Genomic DNA, 26,060 nt, shown 5'->3' with positions numbered 1-26,060 from the left:
CAGGTGGCCAAGATGCACAGCATCCACTTCTAGGGGTTCGTCCTCTCCCAACAGTCAGAAGAGACACAAAGATCCAAGTTCAAGGATGTGCACCGCATACCTGGGCAAGAATATGTTTTACTAGCTCCCCAGGCTGTGTATACGATTGTATAAGTGCAAATGAGAAATACACTTAGGGCTGAGAATCGTTGCCTTAAAAGATTTACCTTTTGTGCCCAAAGTGTACATGGCCACATCGCACGATGAAATGTCCTCCCTCCGTCTCAGAGCAGACAGGAGTAGGAAGTTGGGAAACACATAAGCAGAAGGCTCAGGTCCTTACGTAGCATCTATAGAAACACACCAGCTCAACAGCTCAGGAAAGCCAGCCCTCTGGGATGAACGTGGACGGTAAGAGATCGCTTGCCCCCTCCCTACCTCACCCCACTGCTCCCTTTTGCTCTGAACCTAAAACTGCTCTAAAAATAAAATCTGTTTAAAATGGGCCAAAACAAAACGAAACGAAACTAAGCCCTGAGTTTCCTGGTAGCCCAGGTAAAGAGTCCTTCCATCTCTGCTCATACAAGAAATCCAGTGATGTATCAATCAGAAAGGAAGAATTTTCTCACATACCTATTGATATAAATCCCAAGAATCCCAAAAAGGACAGGAAGAAATAGAGGGCTGCGTAATGAAACTCCACTGCAGCCATCAAATCGTGAGAGAAAATCACTTCCCAAATTGTGAAAAATGAGAGTGACACTGAAAGAGGTCAACTAATTAGGACGTCCTGGGGACACTTACCTCTCCCCTCCACAGAGATAACTCATCACTCCCTTTACTTGTGCTGTCACCAAAAACAAAACAAACACAGAGCACACATCCGCAGGATAAAAGGCCCCTATTTGAAGAGAACTCTGTCCTCTCCGGGCTTTCTGCTCCTTCTACCTTTTCATCCCTTTGACCATTCTGTGTAAAGTCATTCCTAAATCTATCAATCGCTGCGTCCAGAAACCCTCCAGTGACTGGTTTCCCTCCAGGATGAGCACGTGGGTCAGGGTCTCCTCCAGGAGATAGGATCCACCTTCAAACCAAATATACAATTCGCACCTGAAGCTTGTGGAGCAAAGACCCTGAGCTGAATGTGGACCTGAACCCATGCAGAGAAGAACGAATACATTTTTTTTTTTCTCTCCAACAGAAAAGCTTATATATCAAGCAGCCCCGCTGTCCAATATTCAACGGCAGCTCGTATTCACGGCAAAGGTGATGATCTTGAGACTCTTAAGAAAAAGGAAAGAAGTGGATTACCAGCCACCCCGAAAGGCCGCCGCAAGCCGGAGGTCAGCTTCCTTGTGTTATTGTCTCTCAGTTCCATGCGACCCACTCGAACAATCTGACACACAAAACTGATTTTCTCCCGTTTCAGGTCTTTGCTTCCGAGATCCTAGAAATATTAATTTCCGTAAGTTATTCTGGAGAACCATTATTCAGTGCAGGCTCAATTGAAACAGACAGTAGAAAGATGGACTGCGACTCTTTTCTCCAACCAGGTTTTAGCATTATTAATAAGTCACTCACAAGACAAAAAGGAGCTGAATCACAAAGTCAATTAGCAGTAAATGAACTTAAGATCCAAGTTTAAGAGACATACTCAACGTAACAAAGTACACCTCTTTGTCATTGGGATTCCAAGGGTAGCTAGAGACCCAGAAGATTCCTGGGCAGTTATGTTATTATAGTAAATTAACAAGTATTAAAGGCATCCCAAGGACCCATGCTCTAGTGTGGTGAGAAGTCAGATGGCAGTCATTAAAAATAGTCCTTAGAATGGTGAGCAATTCAAATGAACACCTTTGGATGCACTTACAGTGAAAACAGCTCGCAAGTTATGTAATCTGTCTATATCTTTGGGCAATCCTGAACTTGACCAGCGAACCAGGTAGTTTTCACTTGAAAAAAAGAAACAAAAGCAAATTAATTTCCCAAATAGAACAGGGTACCAAATGTACATCCACACTGACTTTTAATTAATACCTCGGAAGTCCACTACGCAGACAACTGAACGGGTTCAGAAATATCAACCACATCAGATACAGCTGCTCTGCCATTAACATATAAGCAATTTCCGTACAGGATAGTATGCAAGGACGGCCTATACAAAATCCTTGAGGTTTTAATTTTGGATGCTCAGGGTTATAATTCCAAAGGAACTATATGCAAACGGCATTTCAAAGTTTTTATTACTTCTTTAACCACTTTTTTAAACTGAAGTCTAGTTAATTTCAATGTTGTGTTAGTTTCAGGTGCACAGCAAAGTGATTCAGTTATATACATATGCATTCTTCTTCAGATTCTCTTCCATGCTAGGTTATTACAAGACACTGAATATAGTTCCCTGTGCTATACAGTAGGTCGCTGTTGTTTATTTTACACAGTTGTGTGTATATGTTAAAAGTCTATTATGAAAAGCATAACTGTTCATTTGGAGCAATTATAGTCTCACATTCACCATTCATTCATTTAGAGTATAAAGTAAAACTGCCTGATTATTTCAGAGCCTGACACAAACCAAATATGACCTAAAAATACATACTGAATCCTACAACAAGAAGAAACAAAGCCCTTATCAGAAGTGGCGATGAAATTTGTTGTTTTCTGTCATATACTAAGTTTTTTAATTTTCAAAAATACGAGTGAAGATTCTAGACTTTTAAAACACACACACACAGTTTAAACCATACTTTTTCCCTCTGGACAAAGAGAAGGTTATACTGAGGAACAAAAACAAGAACTGAAAAAGAGAGCACATGAGAAAGGACAGACATGGCAGAGATGGGATTTACAATATTTATTGAACAAACATTCTTTGAGAGCCTTTACGTAGCAGGCACCGTTCTAGACACTGTATTCCAGCCAACCATCTCGGAGAAATAACAGTAGGTCAAAGGTCCAGAAATGACATTCACAGAGAACCAAAGCTCGAAAAAGCAAGATTAAGACAAGATCAATACATTGGGTGTGGCTTGGGGGGGGGGGCGGGGTCAACAAACAAAACATCTTCTAAAGACAACATAGGAAGCATGACTTCAAGCTGTAGTTGCGAGGTCCTTATAACATTACAAGACTCAGCTTTACCATCAAATATCCACGTACGTGCAGGAAAGCTGACCCGGACGCAGAGTTCAGCTACCTGGGGGAAGTCTGGCCAGCTGATCACCCCTAGGGCTCCCTGCAAAAGCAAGACTTTGTGGGGGGTCCTGAGGCCATCTTCCCAACAGTAACCAAAGAGGAAAGACAGCAGCCGGGGAATGTCACTGACCTGATGAACTTGGACTCCACGGGGTCATACAGAGACATGAGCACTTCAGCATCTTCTCCGATTTTACACACCACGTTTTTGAGGTTAACAAACAAGGCCAGAGAAGGGGTGGCAGCAAACTTGGCTTGCCTGTTAATGTCTATGTTCTGCTTTTGAGACTGTCAGTGGAAATAAAACAATACAACAGAAAGTCGACAAGAGCAACACTCTTGGCTACCCCTTGCTTTGTTCATTCCCTACAGAACAGAAAACCATGTGAAACTAGCTGCAGTAACACAGCAAAGCCCTTCGTGCAGCGTCTTCCTTGTCTTCACCTGACACTCTCATCACAGGCACGCACCCAGCTGAAAATAACAGTGCCCTGTGCAATGGTCCCAGTCGCATAACTGCTTATACTGAGTATTTTCTTCAGATACAAAACACTTAGGGGCCCAGTCAATGAATCAGAACGGAGACTACGTGTGGAGTTGCTTGTCTACTTTTTGGTTCTCCCATTAGAGCAAACCCTCCGAGGGCATCCCTGCTCTTCGTCATTATGGCCTCAGTACCTGGCACAGCGTAGGTGCACAACAGCTGCTGAATGATGGATGGCTCGATCAGGCAATCGAGTTCTCAGTGTCAACTACATACAAGATACCATTACAGGCCACGGAAGATGGAAAAGATCAATAAGATACGTGCTCCCTGCCCTCACTGAGCTTATTTTTTTTAATTAATTCTTACTGGAGTATAGTTGCTTCACAATGCTGTGTTCGTTTCTGCTGTACAGCAAAGTGAGTCAGCCTTACATATACATATATCCCCACTTTTTTGGATTTCCTTCCCATTTAGGTCACCACAATGCATTAAGTAGAGTTCCCTGTGCTATACAGTATGTCCTCATTAGTTGTCTATTTCATACGTAGCATCAATAGTGTATATGTGTCGATCCCAATCTCCCAGTTCTTCTCACCCCCCATTCCCCCTCGGTATCCATACATTTGTTCTCTACGTCTGTGTCTCTATTTCTGCTTTGCAAATAAGATCACTGAGCTTAGATATGTCACTCTCCTACTCCTATCAGAGGAAACACAGAATCGAGTATTGTTTCCCACGAGCTAAGACCACAAAGCCAATGTCATTAAAACCCTGCCCCCCGAGCTAAAGCACACCCCTCTCAGAGTTGAAATGCTTTCAGGTCATCAGCAGCATGTTTTGACGCCAGGCTCCATTCCACCCCTCGTCGTATGAAATATACTGTGTAGCTGTGCCTTTTCAGGTCCTTTTCAGTGCACATAATGGGCATCACTGGTGATGTTTTACTAATGTAGAAAACTGCTGCTGAGAAAATGTGTCCCGTGTGTAAATGGCATATTACAGAGAGGTGAACTTACCTTTTCTTCTTGTAATCTTTCCTCCACTTGTTTAGAAGCTACTTCGTGAGCTCTGAAAAGACTAATCGTGCTAGTTAGTTCTGGATCCAGAATGTTCCCATCTTCATCTCTCACCACCAAGTCCAAATCAAGGATCCTAGAACAACAAGAATTCAGAACTTCACAACCCAAGGGCTCTGAATTCTCTCACAAACTTCAGTCCCAGCAACTGAGCAGAAAACATCACTGAAAGTCGGGGTCACCCACACAATATTAGGAAACACAATTCTGCAAGGTCACCGCCTTTAACTTAAAACGTATACCCTTGGAATTAAAAAAAAAAAAAAAAAAACTTATTCAGTTTTTACTTCCATTGCCGTAGTGGCTTTGTCTTACAGATCTACAAAGTCCGAATGAAATGTACGTTGCTAATTACCATGTGAACTGAATGGACAATTTTGTTTTGTTTTGTTTTTGTTTTTGTTTTGTTTTTTTGTGGTACGCGGGCCTCTCACTGTTGTGGCCTCTCCCGTTGCGGAGCACAGGCTCCGGACGCGCAGGCTCAGCGGCCATGGCTCACGGGCCCAGCCGCTCCGCGGCACGTGGGATCTTCCCGGACCGGGGCATGAACCCGCGTCCCCTGCATCGGCAGGCGGACTCTCAACCACTGCGCCACCAGGGAAGCCCTGTATGGACAGTTTAAAGCACACACATGCCATGTATATGCTGTGGCACATGTGTGTATATAAATGTGTGTGTGTATGTGTACGTATATACAGTCACATGCCCACCAATATGCCCAAATATATACAGCTGGTGGTGGGGGAGAGGTGGGAGGAAGGAAAAGCTGGAGCAGAGGCACACCCACCACTCCATTTCCTCACCACTGTCTCTGGCAGCTTCTACCGCACTACTTTCCTTCTACCTAGAGTCAGTTCTAATTCCTTAATTAGCCCAACAGAAGATTTTCGATAAAGACGTTCTACTGTTTCAACACAGAACATACGGAAGTCACCCACAGTAACGTTAAGCATTTCTGCAGATGCTAAATGTAGCAGCCACCTTAAAACACAGGCAGCATCTGACTAATAAACCTGTCCGTCTAGATCTGGAAATGGTTTTTGGCAACATTCTCTCCATTTCCCCAAATCCAACGAAATAGGTGATTTTTACCACAATTTTTATTTAAAGAATAAACAAAGGCAATTATATAAAGAAAGAAACCAAGGGCTGTGCTATGGTGGTGTGTTCTGGTTTTCTTTTAATAAGACGTGAGGATCTTAACCACAGATGCCTTACACTTTGCCTTTCGGATTTTTCTTCCTGCTATTAACAAGTCTATAGAAGCGGGGCGTTTTTTTTTTTTTTAACCACACAACAAAGGAAAACATCTTTTGAAATGAAGATAAATTTCAGTTAGAGAACATCTTTAACAGTTACAAGTTGAAGAGGAAAGTTGACTTGGCAGTAAAACCTCCATCTAGATGAACTAATCTCTGACTTCTCCGAAGGTCACACACCTTAAAGCTACAGGTGAATGAGTCTAATAACGTGTCAAGCAGGTTCAGTTTTGTCAGTTGTGCTGGACCACTGCACTATTTGTGGAAGGCAATCACAAAAACCTCATTTTGTCCTGTTAATATATCTACTGAGCAAATTCACGGATGGTGAAACAAGACCAAACGGGCTTTTAAACGAATAGAGGCTTTTCCCTTTGCATGAAAAGAACCTTAGTGGTTGTAATGATAGTGAGGGATTTCAAGAGGTAATATGCTCTTATTAGCTGTCTCTGTAACAAGATTCACCAATTTGGGAAAGCCCCTCCCTCTTAAATATTACTGCTCGTTCCCTGGGAGGAGCCAGTGCTGGCGTGGGTGGAGTCAATGCGAATGAAGTGGGATCCATTCTGATGTGGGCACAGTCAATGCCAATGAAGTGGGATCCGTTCTTATGTGGGCAGGGCCAGGGCTGGCGTGGGCAGAGTCAATGCTGTTTAGGGTGGGTAGGGGTTCCTGTTCTGGTGTGGGCAGGGCCAGTGCTGGCGTGGGCAGAACTACAAAGCATCTGGCTTTAGGAGGACTCACCAGAAGGTCCTGCAGGCCACACAGAATCAGGCTCCCTGAGAAGCAGAGGCTCTGGCCATGCTCCAGCCGGCTGTGTACACCCTGCCATGTACCTCAGGCCCGCCAGTACAGCTGGTCGGACCCATTTCACAAAGGAGGAAACCTAAGCTCAGAGAAACATCTAAAAGACCCCAGGGCCTGGATTCTGAGCCAGAACCCTCTCATGGCAGAGCCCATGCTCCTTCCGGAATGCCATGTGGAAACTGCGACAGGAAGTGGTCTCTCAGGGATCTCCACACCAACCATTCCATGCGCTGTTCTCAGCAGCTGGTGCTCGGGTGGTTCTGAATCCAGACTGAGCCTCCACTGTGAAGGTACACTGCAGCAGAGCAAGGGACCCTAACACCATTAGAAACTAAATCCGTGGAAGCCCAAAGCGCCTCTGGCGGCGGGGGGGGGGGGGGGAACTCCCTGAAATTACGTGCAAAATTGTGTGTGTGTGTGTGTGTTACATACGTGCATTTTCCTAGAGAGATGGTCCATGACCTTAATCATATTCTCAAATGTCTCCCAGAAACCATTTTAAAACCCGACTTTCAACACAGTGATTTTATTTTTTACTATTTTGTTTTCTGAAGAAGGAACTAGAAAGATATGCACAGAGTATTGGGCTTTAGAGAAGTTACGGAGTAGATCTGAGTTCCTTGGGCAAAAACCTATTTTGTTAAGGACTGCATTTCCTATCGAAGTAGTAAATTACGTTTGGAAATGGACTTCCCTTTCTTTACTAGATTGTTCCACGACATAAAGTACTTTGGCTTCCCACGGCCAAATTAAGCAGGTGGTTTCTGGACATAAGTTCGAAATATGATACTCCAAGAGAAAATAGAAGCAAAGCTCCAAAAGTTTGGGTTTTAGGCAGGTGGTCTTGAAGAGGGTTTCACTGCAACAATATCTCATATCCTATACCCAGAAATCTCTGGCTTCCTGGGGGAAAAAAACATTTAAAAGCCTTCTCCTGTAGCCTTTTCTAATCCAAACATTACATCTTACTAATAATGCAGCTTTTAAAACCTTTTCACACTTGAAAGTCTGAATTACCAGAAAACAAAACTGTTACAATTCTGATTTTACAAAACACTTTTTTAGTTTTTCCAGGGCTCCCTTCAGCTGAATGAAGCTACTTCCTGAGCTTTACGTCCTAATGTGTAAAATGAGGAGGCTGGACTAAACCAGTAGTTTCCCAATCTGCTGTCCGTCACAGTCCAAGTCTATTTTTAAAGACTGGGATTTCTAGCCAGTATTCCAGACGCCAGCAATCAGGATCTTAAGGAGTGGTTCCCAGGATGCTATATTTTGAAAGCTTTCCAAGTGATTCTGATACAGACCAGCATTTGGGGGTCCTGTGACCAGATACTTTTTAAGGCTTCTTGCAGCTCTGACATTATATGAACAGTCAAATAGCTACCCGGTAGAAAAGGGCGTGGCCTCATCCTGGTTACAGAACCTGGGAGAGCTGGGATGACTGTGCATCAGAAATGCATGCCCACACTAGGACACGCATCTCTGTGGGAGAGTGAGTGCACCATTGTTAAAGGCATTCAAGCAGAGCTGGGCGGCACCCTGCTGTAAATGGGAACTTTTGCATGCGACATACTCCTGTAAAACAATTACGTGTTATTCATATCGAAAATGCAAATTTAGCTGGCTGTATACTTTTTCCAAAAAAAGGTCTCACACATTTATTATTAAGCCAATAATAATAGTTTCTGCACTAGTGCAGAAAAACTGACACAAAAATAAAACACATCCGGCTGTCCAGATACTAGTGATGGTCTCAGAGAGATATGGTAACATGCAAGTGATCTTGACCCAGCATAAATGTGCGCCACCTCACGCAAGGCTCCTTATAGACCCAGCTTGGTTCTTCTCCAATGTCTTCTCTTGGAATTTTACCTGATTTTATTACCAGTTTTCATTCAAATCCGTTGGGGAATAGGACAGTTCTCCTTTTGTTCCTTGGCCAGGAATCGCTTGATCCTGAAAGTCTTGTGAGAAGACATGGCAAGGAGCAAATTCAACCACACATAGGATGACGGAGAAGAGAAGAGACCAGCTGGCTGTATTTTTGTTCGCCAAATCTGGCGTCCCTACACTGGTGCCAAGTTTTAAGGTGCCCTTCGATGTCCCTTCCAACTTTCAGAACGCAGGACTGCACAGAAAGAAACCTGGTGCTTTTGTTACTACACAAAGTACCCCCATGTCTGGAATCAAGGTCAAATACTGTCAGCAGAAAGGAAAAGTTCCCCGTCAGGGAAATCAATGCGCGGTCCCGTCTGAAAGAGTGACAATGACAGGTTATCCCAGGCCCATCTTCTTGAAAAGAATACTTTTCAACAGTGACTCAGAAAACCCCTGATCTTCAGGATCCAAGAGAAAACAGCTCATCCTTTTAAAAATGAAACCCGTGCCATTATTTTGATGTTAGAAATTTTGTTTTATCATAAGATAGGATTATATTCTCCTCAAGGTTTATGGGGATGCTATTATATTGGATAACGTAAGCATGAAATCATCTTTCAAATAAACAAACCTGTTTCCATAATCAATTTTGGCAGTGACTTTCTTCTTCAGTTCTTTGAGCTCATCCTGTGGCAGAGTTCCAGAAAGAATTTGCGATCGCCACTCAATAAGGTCGTAGATCATGTGCCGAACGTTTCGAAACATCTCCCTGTTATCTTGCTAGACGAGGGGGGAAAAGCCAGTCGTTAAGTTCTTGATTTAAAAGAGCACTGTGGATTTCTTTTTTCTCAAATAGACATGTCTGTGCTTTACATGATGATGTTCAATTAATGTCAAATTAAAGATGTTTCTAACATGCAACTGAACACATTAGATAGAATTTGGTTCCCATCACACACGAAAAGAATAAAAGACAATGCACGAACTTGCATATTCCAGCCAACCAGAGTACACCAGGGCAGGATCTGGACTGGGAGCCTCAAAGCCAGCACGGGAGCTTCTAGAATCTGGCCTATGAATGGGCAACCCTTGTAGCTCCCTGAGGAAGTGCCGAGCCTACAGATCCTGCCTACTGAGACTTCAGAATACCTTCTCCCCCAATAATTCTCAGCACACAGAGAAACTCAACCCTGAGGCCTGTCGGCTGAGCTACAAGAGAATGTGCCTCTGGGCTCTTCTGGTGACTGTGGTGCATTTGGCTTGTGCAGAGAGGCTTCTGCAAAAGGCAAAATCTGAGTCTACAAAAGCTCTCGGTGCGTTTACGCCACAAGGGAAGCACAAACAAGATACAAAATTGGTACCGCTTATCACTTTCTACATATTCCAAGGGGTTTGATGGTACGAAGAATAGCAACAGTTTTGCAACAGCAAGAGTACAGTTCATCAAGAGGGACTTCGCTGGTGGCACAGTGGTTAAGAATCCGCCTGCCAAGGCAGGGGACACGGGTTCGAGCCCCGTTCCAGGAAGATCCCACATGCCGCAGGGCAACTAAGCCCGTGCGCCACAACTACTGAGCCTGCGCTCTGGAGCCAATGAGCCACAACTACTGAGCCTGCGCTCGAGAGCCGGCGAGCCACAACTACTGAAGCCCACGCGCCTGGAGCCCGTGCTCTGCAACAAGAGAAGCCACCGCAACGAGAAGCCCGAGCACTGCAAAGAGTACACTTCATCAAGAAAATGAGGAATCACCCAAAGGGAAAAGAATCCTGTGGTCCTTTCCGTGAAAAAAAATCTAGCTGAAACCTAACTGGATAAAATTCTACAAGGCATGGTGCCTATAAAAAACTAAAACGTGGTCATCGCTACATTTTAGAATAACTTCTCCTCTACACAGCTGAATCTCTCACCCCCACTATTTCTATATTTGACATCCTTTCTAGGAATTTCTAAGATCCCCACCACTTACCCATCCTATCATGCCCTAACAGATTATCTTCCATCCCATGAGCTTTTTTCCTTAGTATGATCCTAATCTTAATTTCTTACTTTCTTTTTTTTTTTTTTGACCACGCCACAAGGCTTGCAGAATCTTAGTTCCCCAACCAGGGATCGGACCTGGGCCCACGGCAGTGAAAGCACTGAGTCCTAACCAACCACTGGACCACCAAGGAATTCCCATAATCTGAATTCCTTAAATGAAAACTAAATAATCAAAGTCACTGGTTTATTCTAAAATTAAGTTTGTTTCCATCTTATTAATTCTCCTTGTCCAGTTTTACAAAGCATTACCAAATATCTAAAATCCACAATATTTTCCTAACTTGTCTACAGCCACAGAGCAGAGGGGGAAAAAACATTTATGAGCAATATGTATGTGTGTGTGTGCGTGTATCTCTATCTATCTATCTATCTATATAAAATAAGCACTGTTGTTTACCTTTGCACAAATCTAGCAATGTAAATCCCTAAGAGGCAAATGTAAATTTTTTAAAAGAAACCAAGGTGACAGTTAGGAACGCCTGTTCCGGGACTGTGTGGCCAAAACCGTGTCCACTAACATATTTTTCAGCATCAACTCCTGTTTGTTTTGCTGCTGCATTTTTGTTTAAAAATTGCTAACATGAAACACCGACTCCAAAATTGCTCAGATTTACACAAGACATTCCCGGCTAACTTTACGCTTTTAGGTTTTGGAGAACATTTGATGAACAATTACTGCAACAGCTTATTACTGTGCATTTATAGGAAACCACTGTATAATCAAAAGCAACAAGGCTGCCTGGAGAGCAGCTGTGGGACGCTGGGAAATTTTCTATGTTCCCGAGAAATCGAAGCACGGCCTTACCTCCAGAGTCCCAGCTTTGGGCTGACAACATTAGCAGATGAGAAGTCAAGACTCTGAAGAGAAATACAGGCTTAACAAAAGGTATGCTTCCGTAAATATGAATTTATGTGCAAAGAAATGCCCCGGGGAATACGAAATGGAAGATGTCAGGGCTCCAAACTCGCTGCATTAATAAGGCTTCTTCCGAGATGAGGAGAACTGGACATCCCACACGAAGCCAGAAAGTAAACTATTTCCGTCCCTCTGCAACAGACACGCTTAGGTCTAGAAGACTATGTCATTTTTCTCAAATGAAAAGAAGCATTACCTACATGCAAACAATGGCAAAGATAGTCATCCCTCTCTACTGCATCCATAACGAAGCACCTACGACAGTTTCAAAGCAGATTTTCGCTTTCATACTCACATACAAACTTTGAGGGAACCCCAGCGCAGGTTGCCTCAGCCTGTCTTCCAAAGCCTGAAAGCGGCCCATTTCCCTTTCCAACACAAGGAAAGGCGAAACCCATGGCCCCTTCCTTGACAGCCACTTCACTGCAGTCAGCACGGCTACACCCCAACACAAAGCAGGTGGAAGGGCACATGGTCCCTGAGGGTGGCCAGAGTACTGGGCCAGGCTGCTAAGTATGACCCGCTCCCACAAGTTCTACTTTTGAGGTTCCCGGAAAAAGGCAAACTACCCTGTTGGTTCAGCGGGGTCCACAAAGACCCTTCTCTATTGCTAAGCTCCGATTCAAAATCCCATTTTCTCACCACGTAGAGCTGCCTCCAGATGGTGGACCACTCTCTCAGTGTTGTGGTGACTTCCTGTATGAGCGGGAGGTCGCCTGGGATGACCGTTTCATGTTGCCTGGGAAGGATGTAGGAAAGGAGAGAGACGGTCATGGCTTCGTTAAACCAGGGGTACCTTGTAAATTCCAAATCTAGGCCACAGTGCAATATTTAAGCAAATGGAGAGACAGTAGACAAAATGAGACTGCGCCCACAAAGGAATACATACATCTCTACGAATGACAAGTAATTTCTGTACAGAGTCTGAGAATGTCCGTACATCATCCTCCGTGTAAGCCATCTACCTCGTATGTCAAGGTAAGATGAAGGAGGCAAGTAACATCCCATCAGAACATCAAGGTCTGAGAAATGGAAAGTATATCATAATATGCGTACCCATCTATTTTATAGATGCCGTGAATTACCACCAGTCTATGTGGCATTGAAATGCAGGTTTGGGATAAGATGATTTTTTACATTTCCGTCAGGCCTAAAACTCATTCTATGATAATACACATGAAGCAGTTATCCTTGCTAAATATGAGCGAGGTTACAGCTTTCAAGTGTCCACAGGCGCCCTGATCCCCAAATTCTGCTTATCCTCTTTCCCTTTTCTCTCCACCCCAGAAGGTTAACCCTTGACTTATTCCTGACTCATGATCTACCAATCTTTGTGCGCTGGTTTTTATTAAATCCACCACTGTTTTCTGGTCACGTGCTCTGCGTCGGGCACTGCGCTAAGTAGGACTCATAATATTGATATGTGGGACTGGGTCAGAGACTGAATTTAGTGGGCCTACAGGTCCTGAACAGACAAGACTCCCATCAACGTGAAGTGTCCAGGGGGCACTGAAATAGGTCCCACCTACGTATCTTCAACTGCCTGGAGCCCAGACCTGTGGGCAGGACCCTGACTGCAGCTCACAATCGGGGCTCAAGGCTGCAATGACTCATTGATGGCGGGGTGCTCCCCAAGGAAGAAACACTGGAGTCCCTGAGAGAGGGCCAGTCCCTCCAGAGAGGTCTGACCACGTGCACCAGCGGGAGTAGCAGGGACCAGACATCCGGGGAGGGCTGCCCGCGGGACCACCCCACATGAAAGTGCTGCTAGGAATTACCCTTTGCTGGGACATCATCAGTGTCCATTACAGGACGTGATGGTTACAGCAGCCCTACCAACTCTGTCACCGAGTTTCCCAGTAGGGATGTTGATGAAAATGTGGTTGGCATCATGACTCTGTGATGTCATCCTTGCAAAGCCTCCAGGGAGAGCTTCTCTACGCACAGTGCGAGGACGCTCGTCAGTAACTGGGTTGCATTCACGTCACAGAGACTGAGTTTCACGCTGGGTCCACTGGGCTCTTCCCACTGGCTAGGAGACACCTGGAGCTCAATGAGACCCCGCTTTCCCCATGGAAGGAGGGTCTCACTGCACACGGTGGACCCCGGTCTCAGCTCTGGATCCTTCTGGATCCAGAGAAGGATCCTTCTCTGGATCCTTCTCAGCTCTGGATCCTTTCCTGCATTGGCCTGATCTGTCCCCTGGACCGAGTGCCAGCTGGCTCTAAGGTATCTGACGCGGCTGTGCTGTTACCTCTGTAACCACCCTGTTACCTGCTGGGGGCCAGCAGTAAACACACCCGACAGTGCCTGTCACAGGTGGTGATTCATATGAGCTCCCTGGCTCTGCGTGACTGAAGCAGATGTCATGGGGCAAGTCAGGGCCGCAGGTCCCCATCCAAGTGTTCCCCACAGAGAGGGGACAGCTGAGATGCAAGCACAGAAGCCACCTCAAGGGGGGAGGGGCAACAGAGAACCAGAAGGTAAGGAGGGCGCCCTGAGAGGGGCAGGCAGGGGTGATGCAGGGGGGAAGCACCAGAAGCCTCAGGAGCTGAGCGCAGCGGACGCCCGCCAGTGTCAGATGCGACAGACAAGCTCCAGAGAGGAGGGCTAAGAAGACACGGGCGATTAGGAGGTGTGGTAACCATGTCGCTGTCAGGGGAGGGGACAAACGGGAATTGCCTCGGTCACGAGGCTAAAGGTACAGGATCGGTGGCAGCCGCAACACAGCCACGATCTGGGGTGTCTGAGCGTGAAGGAAGGCCGATGTACAGAGAGGACAGAGAGCCTGCAGGAGAGACGGGATAATGAACTTGGACAGCAAGGAGACAGGCAGGGGCAGGATGAAGAGTGGCCGGCACTGGAAAGGAGGAAGGACCAGGAGAAGAAAGGGAAGGTGATGCCCACGGTATCCGGAGGAAAAGTACGGAGTGAGACCACCGGTCGTCTGAAGGCAGGAGGTTCTCTGCCAGGAGGGAGGCGGGAAGCAGCCAGGTTTGGGTGGGAACAGCCGAGGGAGGGTTAGGGCAGGTATCAGTAAAAGCAATCACAGGAGCCCTGGAGCATCGGCAGAGAACCTTCTAGACTGCTTGTTTCACCGGTGCCCCGTTCGTTTGCACATGCTGGGGCATGTGACACTAACCCAGGGACAGGAACAAAAGTGTCTGTCTGCCTGTCCATCTGGCTGTCAGGGGGTGACTCTACTTACCAAGAATCCACACAGTCCCTTGTGTCCTTCACTATTATGCTTCATAATTACATTTTACATATGCTCATTTGTATACATCAAAGTGCTTTTTAAAAAAATAATTCCTATACAGTCTGATGTCCAGACTGATCCTGATACAGACTGATGTAAAATACATGAAAAGCACACTTTATTCAACTATTTCCACAGGAGGGTGAAAGTTTCAAAACTTTCCTCTTTTTACTTCCCTTTGAAACTGTACATACAAAACATTTTATCTGTAGAAAAAAGGACCCTATTACAGGTCATCACATTTCTGCCTCTAAATTATTTTCTTCGTTTTAATCGGAACTACAGAGCCCGACCTAGTCCTTTTCGTATGTTAAAAGTACACTGCTTGGAAAGGCAATTTTGTAATCAGCCGCAGAGATGTCATTATGCAGTAATCATATGGTTAGTAATTTTATCATTTACATATTTAACTAGTGTGAAGATGTAGCAGAGACAAAAAAGGAAAACATTTTAATGCTCCTTCCCCCAAGTTTGCACCTGGCTATTCATTTGCCATTCCTGCCTAATGGGTTTCTGTTCTACAAATGTCCTTTTAAAGATCTTATACATCAGTTTTATGACCTCTAGGAAACATACGTCAGCATTAAGCAACATGTAAATTCACACACACCCCAATTTAACAACTGTTGCTTCACCCTCAACCCCATTTGTGTCACAGCCTGCAAAGTCTTCCGGAAAAATGGATTCAGAGCTGGGGGCGCCGTGCAGGCTTTGCCTAATAGGGTGGCTCACAGAGTGAACTACGAAGCTTTCCAAATCCGCATCAGGTTCAAGGAGGTTGACTGCAGTTCCTACGCTGACTTAAGACTGTGTGAAGGCTCAAAGCCATGCTATGGACAGCCCTAGAACAGAAGTTTCCCTTCTCTCCCCAAACTCCTGTCACATCAGGGTCAATGGCACCCATTGTCCAACCCCCAACATCGCCCTGCAAAGAGCCTCAGGCCAAATACAATCACTGCATGACTTCATTTAAATATCAAGACAAGACTCACCCTTTTCCTTCAACTATGGCTTCTTTAAGATGAATATATGAAGCAGGAAATATACCCTTTGGGAGGAAAAAAGACAGCAGGTTTTATTATTAATATGAGTACTGATCGCAAATCGAACGACTGCCCCCCCATAATGGAGGTGGGGATGGCTGGATCACTATTAAATCTGCAAGCCTAATGCTAAGTCTCATACACAACATAGCACAGAAAACAAAGAAGTGTAAAAGATGGCAACTCAATCCGCTTGTGTTTCAAAGAGGCTGCAGACGTCTTAGAGGAAAACAGACGCAATCTGTTTGCACAGAAAAAATCCCACAGGGACTTTGCTGTGTCTTCTCCATGGGTCACACCTCGTTTTTACTGCTGACCTCAACACAGGAAGATCCACAGCCAAATGATGTCTAAGAACAATTTCTGACAATGGCTTCTGACAGTTCTTCCTTTCGAGATACTAAAATTGTCATCAAAAGTCAGTTTATACCGTTGATCATCACATAGGCACTGACTGCTTACCTGACCCAAGGAGACTTTCGCAACCATCTCCAGAGGGGCCGTCAGATAAAATAGAGAAACTGGGTGCATTTCGCCCAACCTGCCAGACTCCTAGGGGGAGCACACCAGGTTACACGGAGACAGTGCTTGGCACCCCCAAGCGTACGGCACACAGGGGCCCAACAGACAGTTCCGAGGGAGACAGCTCCTCAAGAGGACGGTCAGTGTCAGGCACCGTGCGTGAAGTGACAGGAGCTTTACCAAGAGTTCTGGTCCTGCTTCCTGAGCAAGGACACTACCTCCCTTCCTGGAGGCAAGCAGTGGGGCACCAGGCCCTGGGATCTTGCAACGATGCAACGCAAACAGGTTGTGGCTTCCCACGTGAGATGTCATGCACACAGCAAAAAGCCAATCAGTGGCCCTGGTGGCTTCGGGCACCTGCTGTGGGAACAGGAGCTTCCGACTAGGTTTCCCTGGCATCTGGCCCCAAAGGATTTCCACAGGAAATCCAGAAACCACCCTACTAATCCTGCTTGGGAAGGAGGCATGGGCACCACTGGTTCAGGTTCCTCCTGCCTGCCAGGGAAGTGGCCGCACTTCATGTAAAGAAGAATTATCACAGAGAGGGAAGGAGTCAGGCAGAAAGACAGAGGCTGACCACCAAAGAGGACTGCGGGTGCCCGATGCTAGGACACCTCCAGATCCCAGGACGGTCTCCAGGTGCACATTTGATGTCAACAGGTGAGCACGGGGCGGGGAGGGACGACGGGACGGACACACATACAAATAAGCCAGTCTCGCCCCCTGCCCATGTCCAGAGATGTCCCTCAGTCTCGGTAAACCTGCTCTCGAGAATCATGGAGCCACAGAAGGGACAGTGAAAGAAATGAGGCTGGACACATCTGGAGGCTTGAAGTAAGTGACTTTTTTTTTTTAATTCATTTTATTTTTGGCTGCATTGGGTCTTCGTTGCTGCGCGTGGGCTTTCTCTAGTTGCAGCGAGCGGGGGCTACTCTTCGTAGCGGTGCGTGGGCTTCTCATTGCGGTGGCTTCTCTTTTTGCGGAGCACAGGCTCTAGGCACGTGGGCTTCAGTAGCTGTGGCACGCGGGCTTAGTAGTTGTGATTCACGGGCTCTAGAGCACAGGCTTAGTAGCTGTGGTGCACGGGCTTAGTTGCTCCGCGGCATGTGGGATCTTCCCAGACCAGGGATTGAACCCGTATTCCCTGCATTGGCAGGTGGAATTCTTAACCACTTTGCCACCAGGGAAGCCTGAAATGAGCAACTTCTCCAGCTGGGGCAGTCGGGACCAGCCCAGATCTATTGCTCATTTGTGAATACCGATAAAAGGATGCTTCCAGAACACAGAGTCAGGTTACTAGGAGCCAAGTCCCTTCTCTGCTACCGCCTGGGGCAGGGGTGCTGATGCAAAATCACAACCGACCTTTTTAAGGCTTCAATTTCCTCATCTGCTAATGAAGATTTTAGGTGGAAAAATAAATATGCCCCTACCCAGCTCTATGAGCTGTAAAGTCAGGGCCCTGTGGTGCAGGGTAGGAAGGATTAGGGCCCATGGAGGCATGAGGAGTTGGGAGAGATCCCGACTGGGAAGGTGGTACCAGACACCAAATATCAAAGAAAAGTGCACAGCTTCCCTGGGATGCACCTAGCGCTTTGTCACTGGGGAGGGGGATGGTTCATAGCCCTAATCTCTTTATTAATCAAGTCCTCAGTTATGGCTTTCTCACACGAACCTCAGGTTTTCATCTGCAGGAATATTTTATTTTTTATTGAAGTATAGTTGATTTACAATGTTGTGTTAATTTCTGCTGTATAGCAAAGTGACTCAGTTAAATAAATATATATACACACACACACACACACACACACACACACACACACACACACACACATACACACACACATTCTTTTTCATATTCTTTTCCATGATGGTTTATCACAAGATATTGAATATAGTTCCCTGTGTTATACAATAGGACCTTGTAGTTTATCCATCTTATATGTAATAGCTTGCACCTGCTAATCCCAAATTATGGAAGAGATAATCAATGTGAAAATAGAACTTTCCCTGGAGAAATCTATTCCACCAGCCACCTGGTTGCAATCTACCTTGTTCAAAGCTCAAGGCTCCAGGTCATTGGATGTGTAGAGACTCATAGCCCAGTCTGAGCTCGGCAGGGCGGAGGTGGGAGGTCCTGGCTCCCATTTGCAGATCTGGCTCACCAGGTATCCCTAACAGCATCTCTCACATTAGGACAGACTATGCCAGAGAAAGGCTGCCGCGAAGCTCAGCCTGGAGGCCTCCGAGGTGACTGAGACCAGAGGATGGACAGCTCCCACCTGTCCGGCACAGCCTGAGAGCAGGGCGTCTGGGGAAAGCAGATGAAGAAGGCCCTGTGCTTGCACAGCTGGACTCCAGCAGCCTTAGCTACAGGCTCCGGACCACAAGAGGAGCCCAGCCCGGTAACTAGATAATGAGAGGCCAAGCTAAGAAACAGAAATAAAATGAACCATCTGTCAAGTATAATGAGATTTTATAAGGTAACGTGGACAGCCAAACCACAGCTTAGAATGGACAGTACTTCAGAATCATAGAATGAAATGGAAGAGGCGTCATTAGATTTTGTGAAGCTGAGAACGGAAAAGCCACAACAGAACTGTGTACGGGACTGTCCACCACAATGTAACTGCACATCTTAGCTTCAGAAATTCAAACAACCACGCATGCAAACTGCCCTGGAAGGCAGAACCTCTTTCTTTTGCCAGCGACGTAAGCAGTATAAAAATAGTTATAAGTGAGAGGGGAAAAAGCAAGCGTGAGCGCTGCAAATCTGCTAATTTATCATCAAGGATAATGCAAGATTGAAAATAGTGAGCAGTACTTTCTTCTCAAGTCATTATACCCAGATCATTCTCTTATACATCCTGTGCTTAAACAGGATGCAGAATTCTACCAGGAAAAGAAGAGTCCACCTCTCATGACAGCAGGTCAATATCACGCCACAGCCCAGCCATTCACTCACAGAAATGAAATTGCAATTTCTACGTACATATGTTGTTCAGAAGAAAACAATTCAGGAAGGGAAGTGATAAATTAGAAGTTTGGGGTTAACATATACACACTACTATATATAGAATAGATAACTAACAAGGACCTACTGTATAGCACAGGGAACTCTACTCAATATTTTGTAACAACCTGTATGGGAGAAGAATCTGAAAAAAATGGATATATGTATATGTATAACTGAACCACTTTGCTGTACACCTGAAACTAACACAACATTGATAATCAATTAGACTTCAATTAATAAAATAAATTTTTTTTAATTAAAAAAATTTTTTAAAGAAAACAATTCAGGGTAGCCCATATTTCAACCCATGTATTTTTTTAATTCAGAGAAAGAGATATATAAGGACAACTCTTAGGCACCATGAGACAGCATTTACTTCCTCGCCTATTGTGATTTATGAAGGGACACGCACTGTGTTTAATAACAAGGACTTACCTTCTTAGACTTTTTCCTTAAGGTGTAACCTCTGTACCACCCTAAACAAACACAAAAGCGAAACAGTTAGTACAAGGAGACATCACAGCGTCCTAACAGCACCTTCCCGCTGTCAAGAACTCATTGTTTGCAGAACCAGGGAAGTCAGCCCGTAACAGAACTCAGTAATCCTAAGGCTTTGGAGAGATGCTATGGGGTCTCCTAAACAGCATCTTAAAACCACGCTTGAAGCCTGGCCAGGGGCCTCTTCACACAGACCTCCAGCTCCTTCACCTGCCGCACGCGGCCTTGAAGGCGCCAATGAGAACTGAGGAAGCACGGTTCCAGGAGGAGGAGTGGTCCTTTTGACCATCCGGCCCTAGGCAGGCTCCTGGAGTGCGCATTTTCGTATCTGTTCCTCCGCCAGATGGAGCGGGGTCACTGCCAAGTGCACATACCAGCATCCTCAGATCATCAAGAGCTGCTGCAAAACAGAAATCCTATTGAGAGCCGACTTCCTCCCTCTAAGGGATGGAGGGTGGCTTTGCCCTGGAGCAGCCACGATCGCACAAAGTGCTTCTGTGGCAAAGGCTGGACCCCCAGCAGGAAGCACCGGGCCCAGGAATATGGGTCCGCCTACCCCCTTGGGGTCTGGCCTAGATTCAAGTTCCCATTCCCTCATGTGGGGAGGACAAGCAAACAGAGCAGACAGACAGACGTGCTAGCACTGCCGGCAGGAATTAAATGCCAAATGGAAGAGACATTCAGTGCCGGACTGGACTGGACCACTCCCTTGTCCCCTCCACTTCAACTGAGGGCAGAAATCGTCCCTGCCAGTGCCCAGGGGACCACGGCCGGTCACCCACCTCCCAACAACTACACCACGGCAGGACGTCCGGTGGATGTTTCCTTATCCCAAACACTCTGAAGCTGCTTTAGGCCACCTCACTCCAGAAAAGGAAATCAGAAGCTCGGACAAATTCCAACTCAGCCCCCCAGGAGCAAAAGGACGGAGATACTTGGAAAGTGCCAGTCGAGTCAACTCCCAGAGAACATCCAAGTATTGGGTTTTTATACAGTATGAAATAGTCAAACCTCGGAAACCTGGGATACATGAATGAAGGTGCCCAGAAATTGAAAACGGGCTTATATTGCACCAATGATCACACACCTCTAACAGAGCAATAATTTAACAACCAGAGGTGGAGAGGAACCAGAAAGTGACGGGGTTAAGATCCTCCCGGCACTATGAAGAGATGCTTTCTGAGCATTCAGAAAAGAAGCTGGAAATTGCTAGGAGCCTCGCAAAGGATTTGCTAAGACCTGGATACAACCAATGAACCCATTTCATTTCCTGACAAGGGAACTGCACAGATTGACTAGGGGGCACCGCAGACACAAAATGCCTAGATTTCCCTGCACGTTTGGAGGAGTACCTCCTGAGAGCCACGCACTGTCTCCTTCGCGGGTTTCTACCTGCCAAGGCCAGAATCAGCATCCACCCAGGGCCATGTTCACAGACAGTGAAATGGAAAAAGTTCAAAAGGCTGTATTCAATGTAACGGACTGTCCGCTATCCTGTTATTTTATCCTTCCCGTATTTTCAGTATTACTTGGCCCTTTCTCTTCTGAAACTGACATGGGATGAATGTCCTAGAACATCTAAGGAAATACTTCAACGTGGCAAGAAGAAGACAGAAACCAAGTCAAAAATAAGCAACGAAAAAAAAAAAATAAAATAAAATAAATAAGCAACGTTTATAAACAATGTATAGAAGAAGGAACCTAAGAGACTTACACATGAATGAAGAGATGCTCACACTTATAATCAGATAAATCAAAATGTAAAACATAATGTTACTGCACGGTTATCATAGGGAGGGGGCCACACAGCCAGTGTGAGCGCGACCCTACTTATCCAGAGTATATAACCCCACACCCCGCGAGCAGCCGTGCACCCCGAAGACATCCCACATACCCATCCACACGCAGCGCGGCAGACACAGGAGGCCCATGGCAGCGTGATCTACGGGGGCAGAATGAGCGCCCAGAACTGGAGGGTGGTTAGCAAAACATGCAGGTGCACACAGAGCAGTGAGGGCCACGGACTAAATATATACACACAACAGGACTGCGTCTTGGAGCACAGTGCTGAGTAAGAAGGTGAGAAACAGAATGAGGGTCTCCCCCGGTGGCGCAGCGGTTAAGAATCCGCCTGCCAATGCAGGGGACACAGGTTCAAGCCCTGGTCCAGGGGGATCTCACGGACTGCGGAGCAGCTAAGCCCGTGCGCCACAACTACTCTAGAGCCCGCAAGCCACAAATACTGAGCCCGTGCGCCACAACTACTGAGCCTGCGCTCTAGAGCCCACAAGCCACAAATACTGAGCCCACGTGCCACAACTACCGAAGCCCGTGCACCTAGAGCCTGTGCCCCATAAGAGGAGCCACCGCAATGAGAAGCCCGCGCACCGCAACAAAGAGTAGCCCCTACTCGCCACAACTAGAGAAAGCCCGCGCGCAGCAACGAAGACCCAACGCAGCCAAAAATAAATAATTTTTTTAAAAGAAGGAAACAGAATGAGAGCTACAACCACATTTATATACATGACCTAGAGGGGTGGGACAGGGAGGATGGGAGGGAAGCTCGAGAGGGAGGGGATATGGGGACGTGTGTATGCAGATGGCTGATTCACTTTGTTGTGCAACAGAAACTAACACGGTTTTGTGAAGTAATTATACTCCAATAAAGAGCTATTAAAAATATTTATATATATATATATATATATATATATATATATATATACACACACACATATATATATACACACACCAACCAGTACAGGCCAAGAGAAAAATTCACTTCAAACACAGCAGAAGGGTTTTCCAGAAGAAGGAAGAGAAGAAAGAGTTGAGCTACCAGGATAAAAAGATAAGGGGTCCTTTGATTTTACTTTATGGTAACAGACGGTGGTTTCTTTTTTAATGGCCTCTTCCTAAGCAAAAGGAACACCTAGGCTTTCCCTTCCCAAGAATTTCTGTGTCTGTTATTCCTTCCACCAACTGAGAACCCAGACTATGTGCCAGAGGCCACACTAGGCAGAGCAAATGTAGAAATGTCAATAGATTAGACCCAATTTCTGCCCTCCAAGGGCTCACACACCAGAAGATTCCCCTACGACAAGCAGGGCTCAAACCACCACCAAGGGCAGAGATTTGAGCATGAAGGAGAGAGGACATCCCTGCAGAGGCTTCATGCAGGGAAGTGGGGGGACCTAGAAGGATGATGAGTGGCTGCTGCTTTGGAGGGGCAGGCCAGTGGGAATGCAGCTATAGGAGCAGAAAGGTGCGTGGCTCACTGAATTAACAGGCTGATTCACTCCTCCCAGGCAGGGCTCAACCAACCTGCTCCAAACAAGAGACACCCGCCCCCCAACGGCAAGTATAGGTCAGACGTAGTCCTGAAACTCAGGGAGGGCCCCGTCCAGCCCAGGAAAACGGCAGCCAGGTCAGTGGGTACACTGGAGCGTTCCCAACAGGACAGGAGCACACACACTCAAGTCCAGGGCTGGAACCAGCTGAGGACAGGACCAGGCAGAACAAAGCAGGCGCAAGGGAGTCGGAAGGGAGCTTCTGCCCAGGGAGGTGTGCTTAGGCAGAGACTTCAAGGATGGCTAGTCAGATGGAGGAAGGAGGAGGGAGGCCCGGCAGAGCACAGGTGCAGAGGGGCGCTCACCAAGCATCTGAGAAGCCACCGGCAGCAAAGCTAGGACACGTGTGAGAAGAAGGCTGGGGGGACTTCCCTGGTGGCGCAGTGGATAAGACTCCGCGCTCCCAGTGCAGGGGGACCAGGTTCGATCCCTGGTCAGGGAACTAGATCCCACACACATGCCGCAACTAAGGAGCCGGCGCAACCAAATGAGTAAATAAATTATAAATATTAAAAAATAAAAGGCTGGGGCTCAGGTAGGACAGGAGGAAACTAGATCACTAAGGTCCTGGGTCCTGCTCACCTCACAAGTACCTGCCTGGATGGACAGCACAGTCACCTGTGTCAGGTGTACTGTGTCCTGCTCTGAGTACTGAACTACAAGACAGCCAAAGGCCGGATCTGACCAAACCACGCCCTAATGGACAGCATCTGCGTGCACACTGGGCGTTCTGGAGCTGTCCTGGGTACAATATTTTGCAGGCACCCGGGCCGGTGGCAGGGCGCAGACCCAGCCCAGAGGATGGAGGTTCTGGAAGCAACACAGGATGAGAAGCACAGCTGCGGTGCTCTTCCACTAGGCTGGGGCCAGGTGGCCAGTCACCTGGGACAAGGTGCAAAGGATGCCTGCTGGGTGGAGGCTGCACTGGAGGGCCTGGTGGTCTTCTGTGAAATGAGAGCCTTACCAACATGACTACTTTTTCCTGTTTGTTGTGGGTTGAACTGTGTTCTGCCCACCCCAAACAGATGTTGAAGTCCTAACTCCCTCCACCTGTGGGTGTACCCTTATCTAGAAATAGGGTCTTGGCAGATAATCAAGTTAAGATGAGGTCATTACAGTGGACCTAATCCAATACAGTGTCCTTATAAAAAGGAGGAATAGACAGTCAAAGTCAAGCGCAGGGAGGACGCCATGTGATCACACAGGCAGAATCTAGGGCGTTGCATCTACAAGGCAAGGAATGCCAGCGATGTCAGCAAACCACCAGAGCTTGGGGAGACCGTGGAACAGCTTACCCCTCTCAGCCCTGAGAAGCAACCAACCCTGCCGACACCTTGACCTTGGACTTATAGCCTCCAGAACTGTGAGGGAACACATTTCTGTTGTTTAAACTCCCCACTGTGTGGTACTTTGTTACAGTCGCCCCAAGAAACCCAGAGGCAGTCCTCTCAAGACCTTCAGTTGACAGATGCTGGTGGCAGGAAAAGGAATTAAGGTGCATTTTGGAAGAAAATAGATCATTATCACTTTGAAAATTTTGAATAAATTAAGTTCCAGTGTTGTGGTTTCATCAAAAGAATGCCTTCCTAATCTGGGTGCAATGCTGTCCTCTCACACAGGCACAGCATCCAGCCCGTGGAGATCCTTCTGGAAATGAGCAGGTGACAGGACTGGCATCTCCTTGGCTGGAGAGTCACTTAATCAACATCGGTGACCTGGGCTCACCTCTCCTGTCTGGTTGACCCTGGACACTGCTTAAAGGCAGAGGCATACCCCGAATGACCCCTCAAAGCTCAGTCCACCTCCCTGGTGACCGGAAAAGTTCTTTTCTTTGTTCTGTGCTCCAAGCCTCCATGAGCCTGAGACAGAAAAATTAACCGTAACTTGCAGGTAAACGTGTTCTTTGAACCTTAATATAAGGAATAATCATCTAGAAATTATATTCTCCGGAGCAATCCCAGTAGTACCCTACCCTGAACAGGATCACATAGAAAGGGAAAGTTAAATGTGACAACCATAAATAAATTTTCTTAGGGGAAAAGTGGAAGGGGTGAGGAGAAAAGAAGAAGAGAATGCCAAACACTAATATAATCCATAAAATTTAAACAGAACAAGAGGAAAGAGCAGAAAAACAATTATTCCATTGTTATTTGATGATGATAAAGTCACCAAGTTTCCCAAAATCAAAACTACTTCCCCAAATGCATTTCTCTGATCGGATTCTGACTAAAACCAAAAAAGACAGCAGTTAAAGAAGGGGAAGTCGTTTTACGTTACAGGGTCTTTACAAAGACTGGAATATTTTTATCAGGACTTAGAAGACTGATGAGCCCGGAAACTAAGTCCTCACCGAAGAATCCTTTATCACGATGCTGGCCAAACAGTCAAATGCCTGCCACCAATTATTTTTTTTAGTTAAATGTACAGGGATCATCGACTCACCCAAGGATTCCCCTGTTTAAAGAGTGCATTCTTCTTACAAAGCGAAAAACAAGAAGTCGCAGCCCCTGCTACCCCGGGCTGCACAGGAAATTGTTATCTATTCAGGAATGACGTCATTGCCCAGTGTTTATTAACCAGGATTTCAAATGCAACTGACAGGGGGCAGAAATAAAAAAAGATGTAAGAGCACTCTTCCTTCAGATCTGAAAAGTGTCTGAGATGAGAGCTTTTGATCCTTAACCTCTAGTTAATTTCTCTATTTCCTCTCAGCCACTGGCCATATATATACCGGGAGCAGATA

General features: G+C 46.3%; 1 protein-coding gene and 1 pseudogene across 1 annotated transcript in view; both read right to left on the bottom strand.

Annotated features, from left to right (window-relative positions):
* Window positions 1–26,060, bottom strand: part of DOCK1 (dedicator of cytokinesis 1) — a 534,414-nt gene that overhangs the window by 455,900 nt on the left and 52,454 nt on the right. Inside the window, 8 exon segments of the mRNA XM_032607328.1 lie at window positions 1,291–1,426; window positions 1,850–1,931; window positions 3,302–3,459; window positions 4,675–4,810; window positions 9,310–9,458; window positions 12,278–12,374; window positions 15,887–15,942; window positions 19,908–19,948. Of these exon segments, the coding sequence (XP_032463219.1) occupies window positions 1,291–1,426; window positions 1,850–1,931; window positions 3,302–3,459; window positions 4,675–4,810; window positions 9,310–9,458; window positions 12,278–12,374; window positions 15,887–15,942; window positions 19,908–19,948 (855 nt within the window).
* Window positions 8,624–8,779, bottom strand: LOC116741199 (annotated as a pseudogene).

This window comes from Phocoena sinus, chromosome 16 (genome assembly GCF_008692025.1).
Source record: "Phocoena sinus isolate mPhoSin1 chromosome 16, mPhoSin1.pri, whole genome shotgun sequence".
NCBI classification, from domain to species: Eukaryota; Metazoa; Chordata; class Mammalia; order Artiodactyla; family Phocoenidae; genus Phocoena; species Phocoena sinus.
The sequence above is the reverse complement of the archived record's forward strand: the minus strand, read 5'-3'. Positions and strand labels throughout refer to the sequence as shown.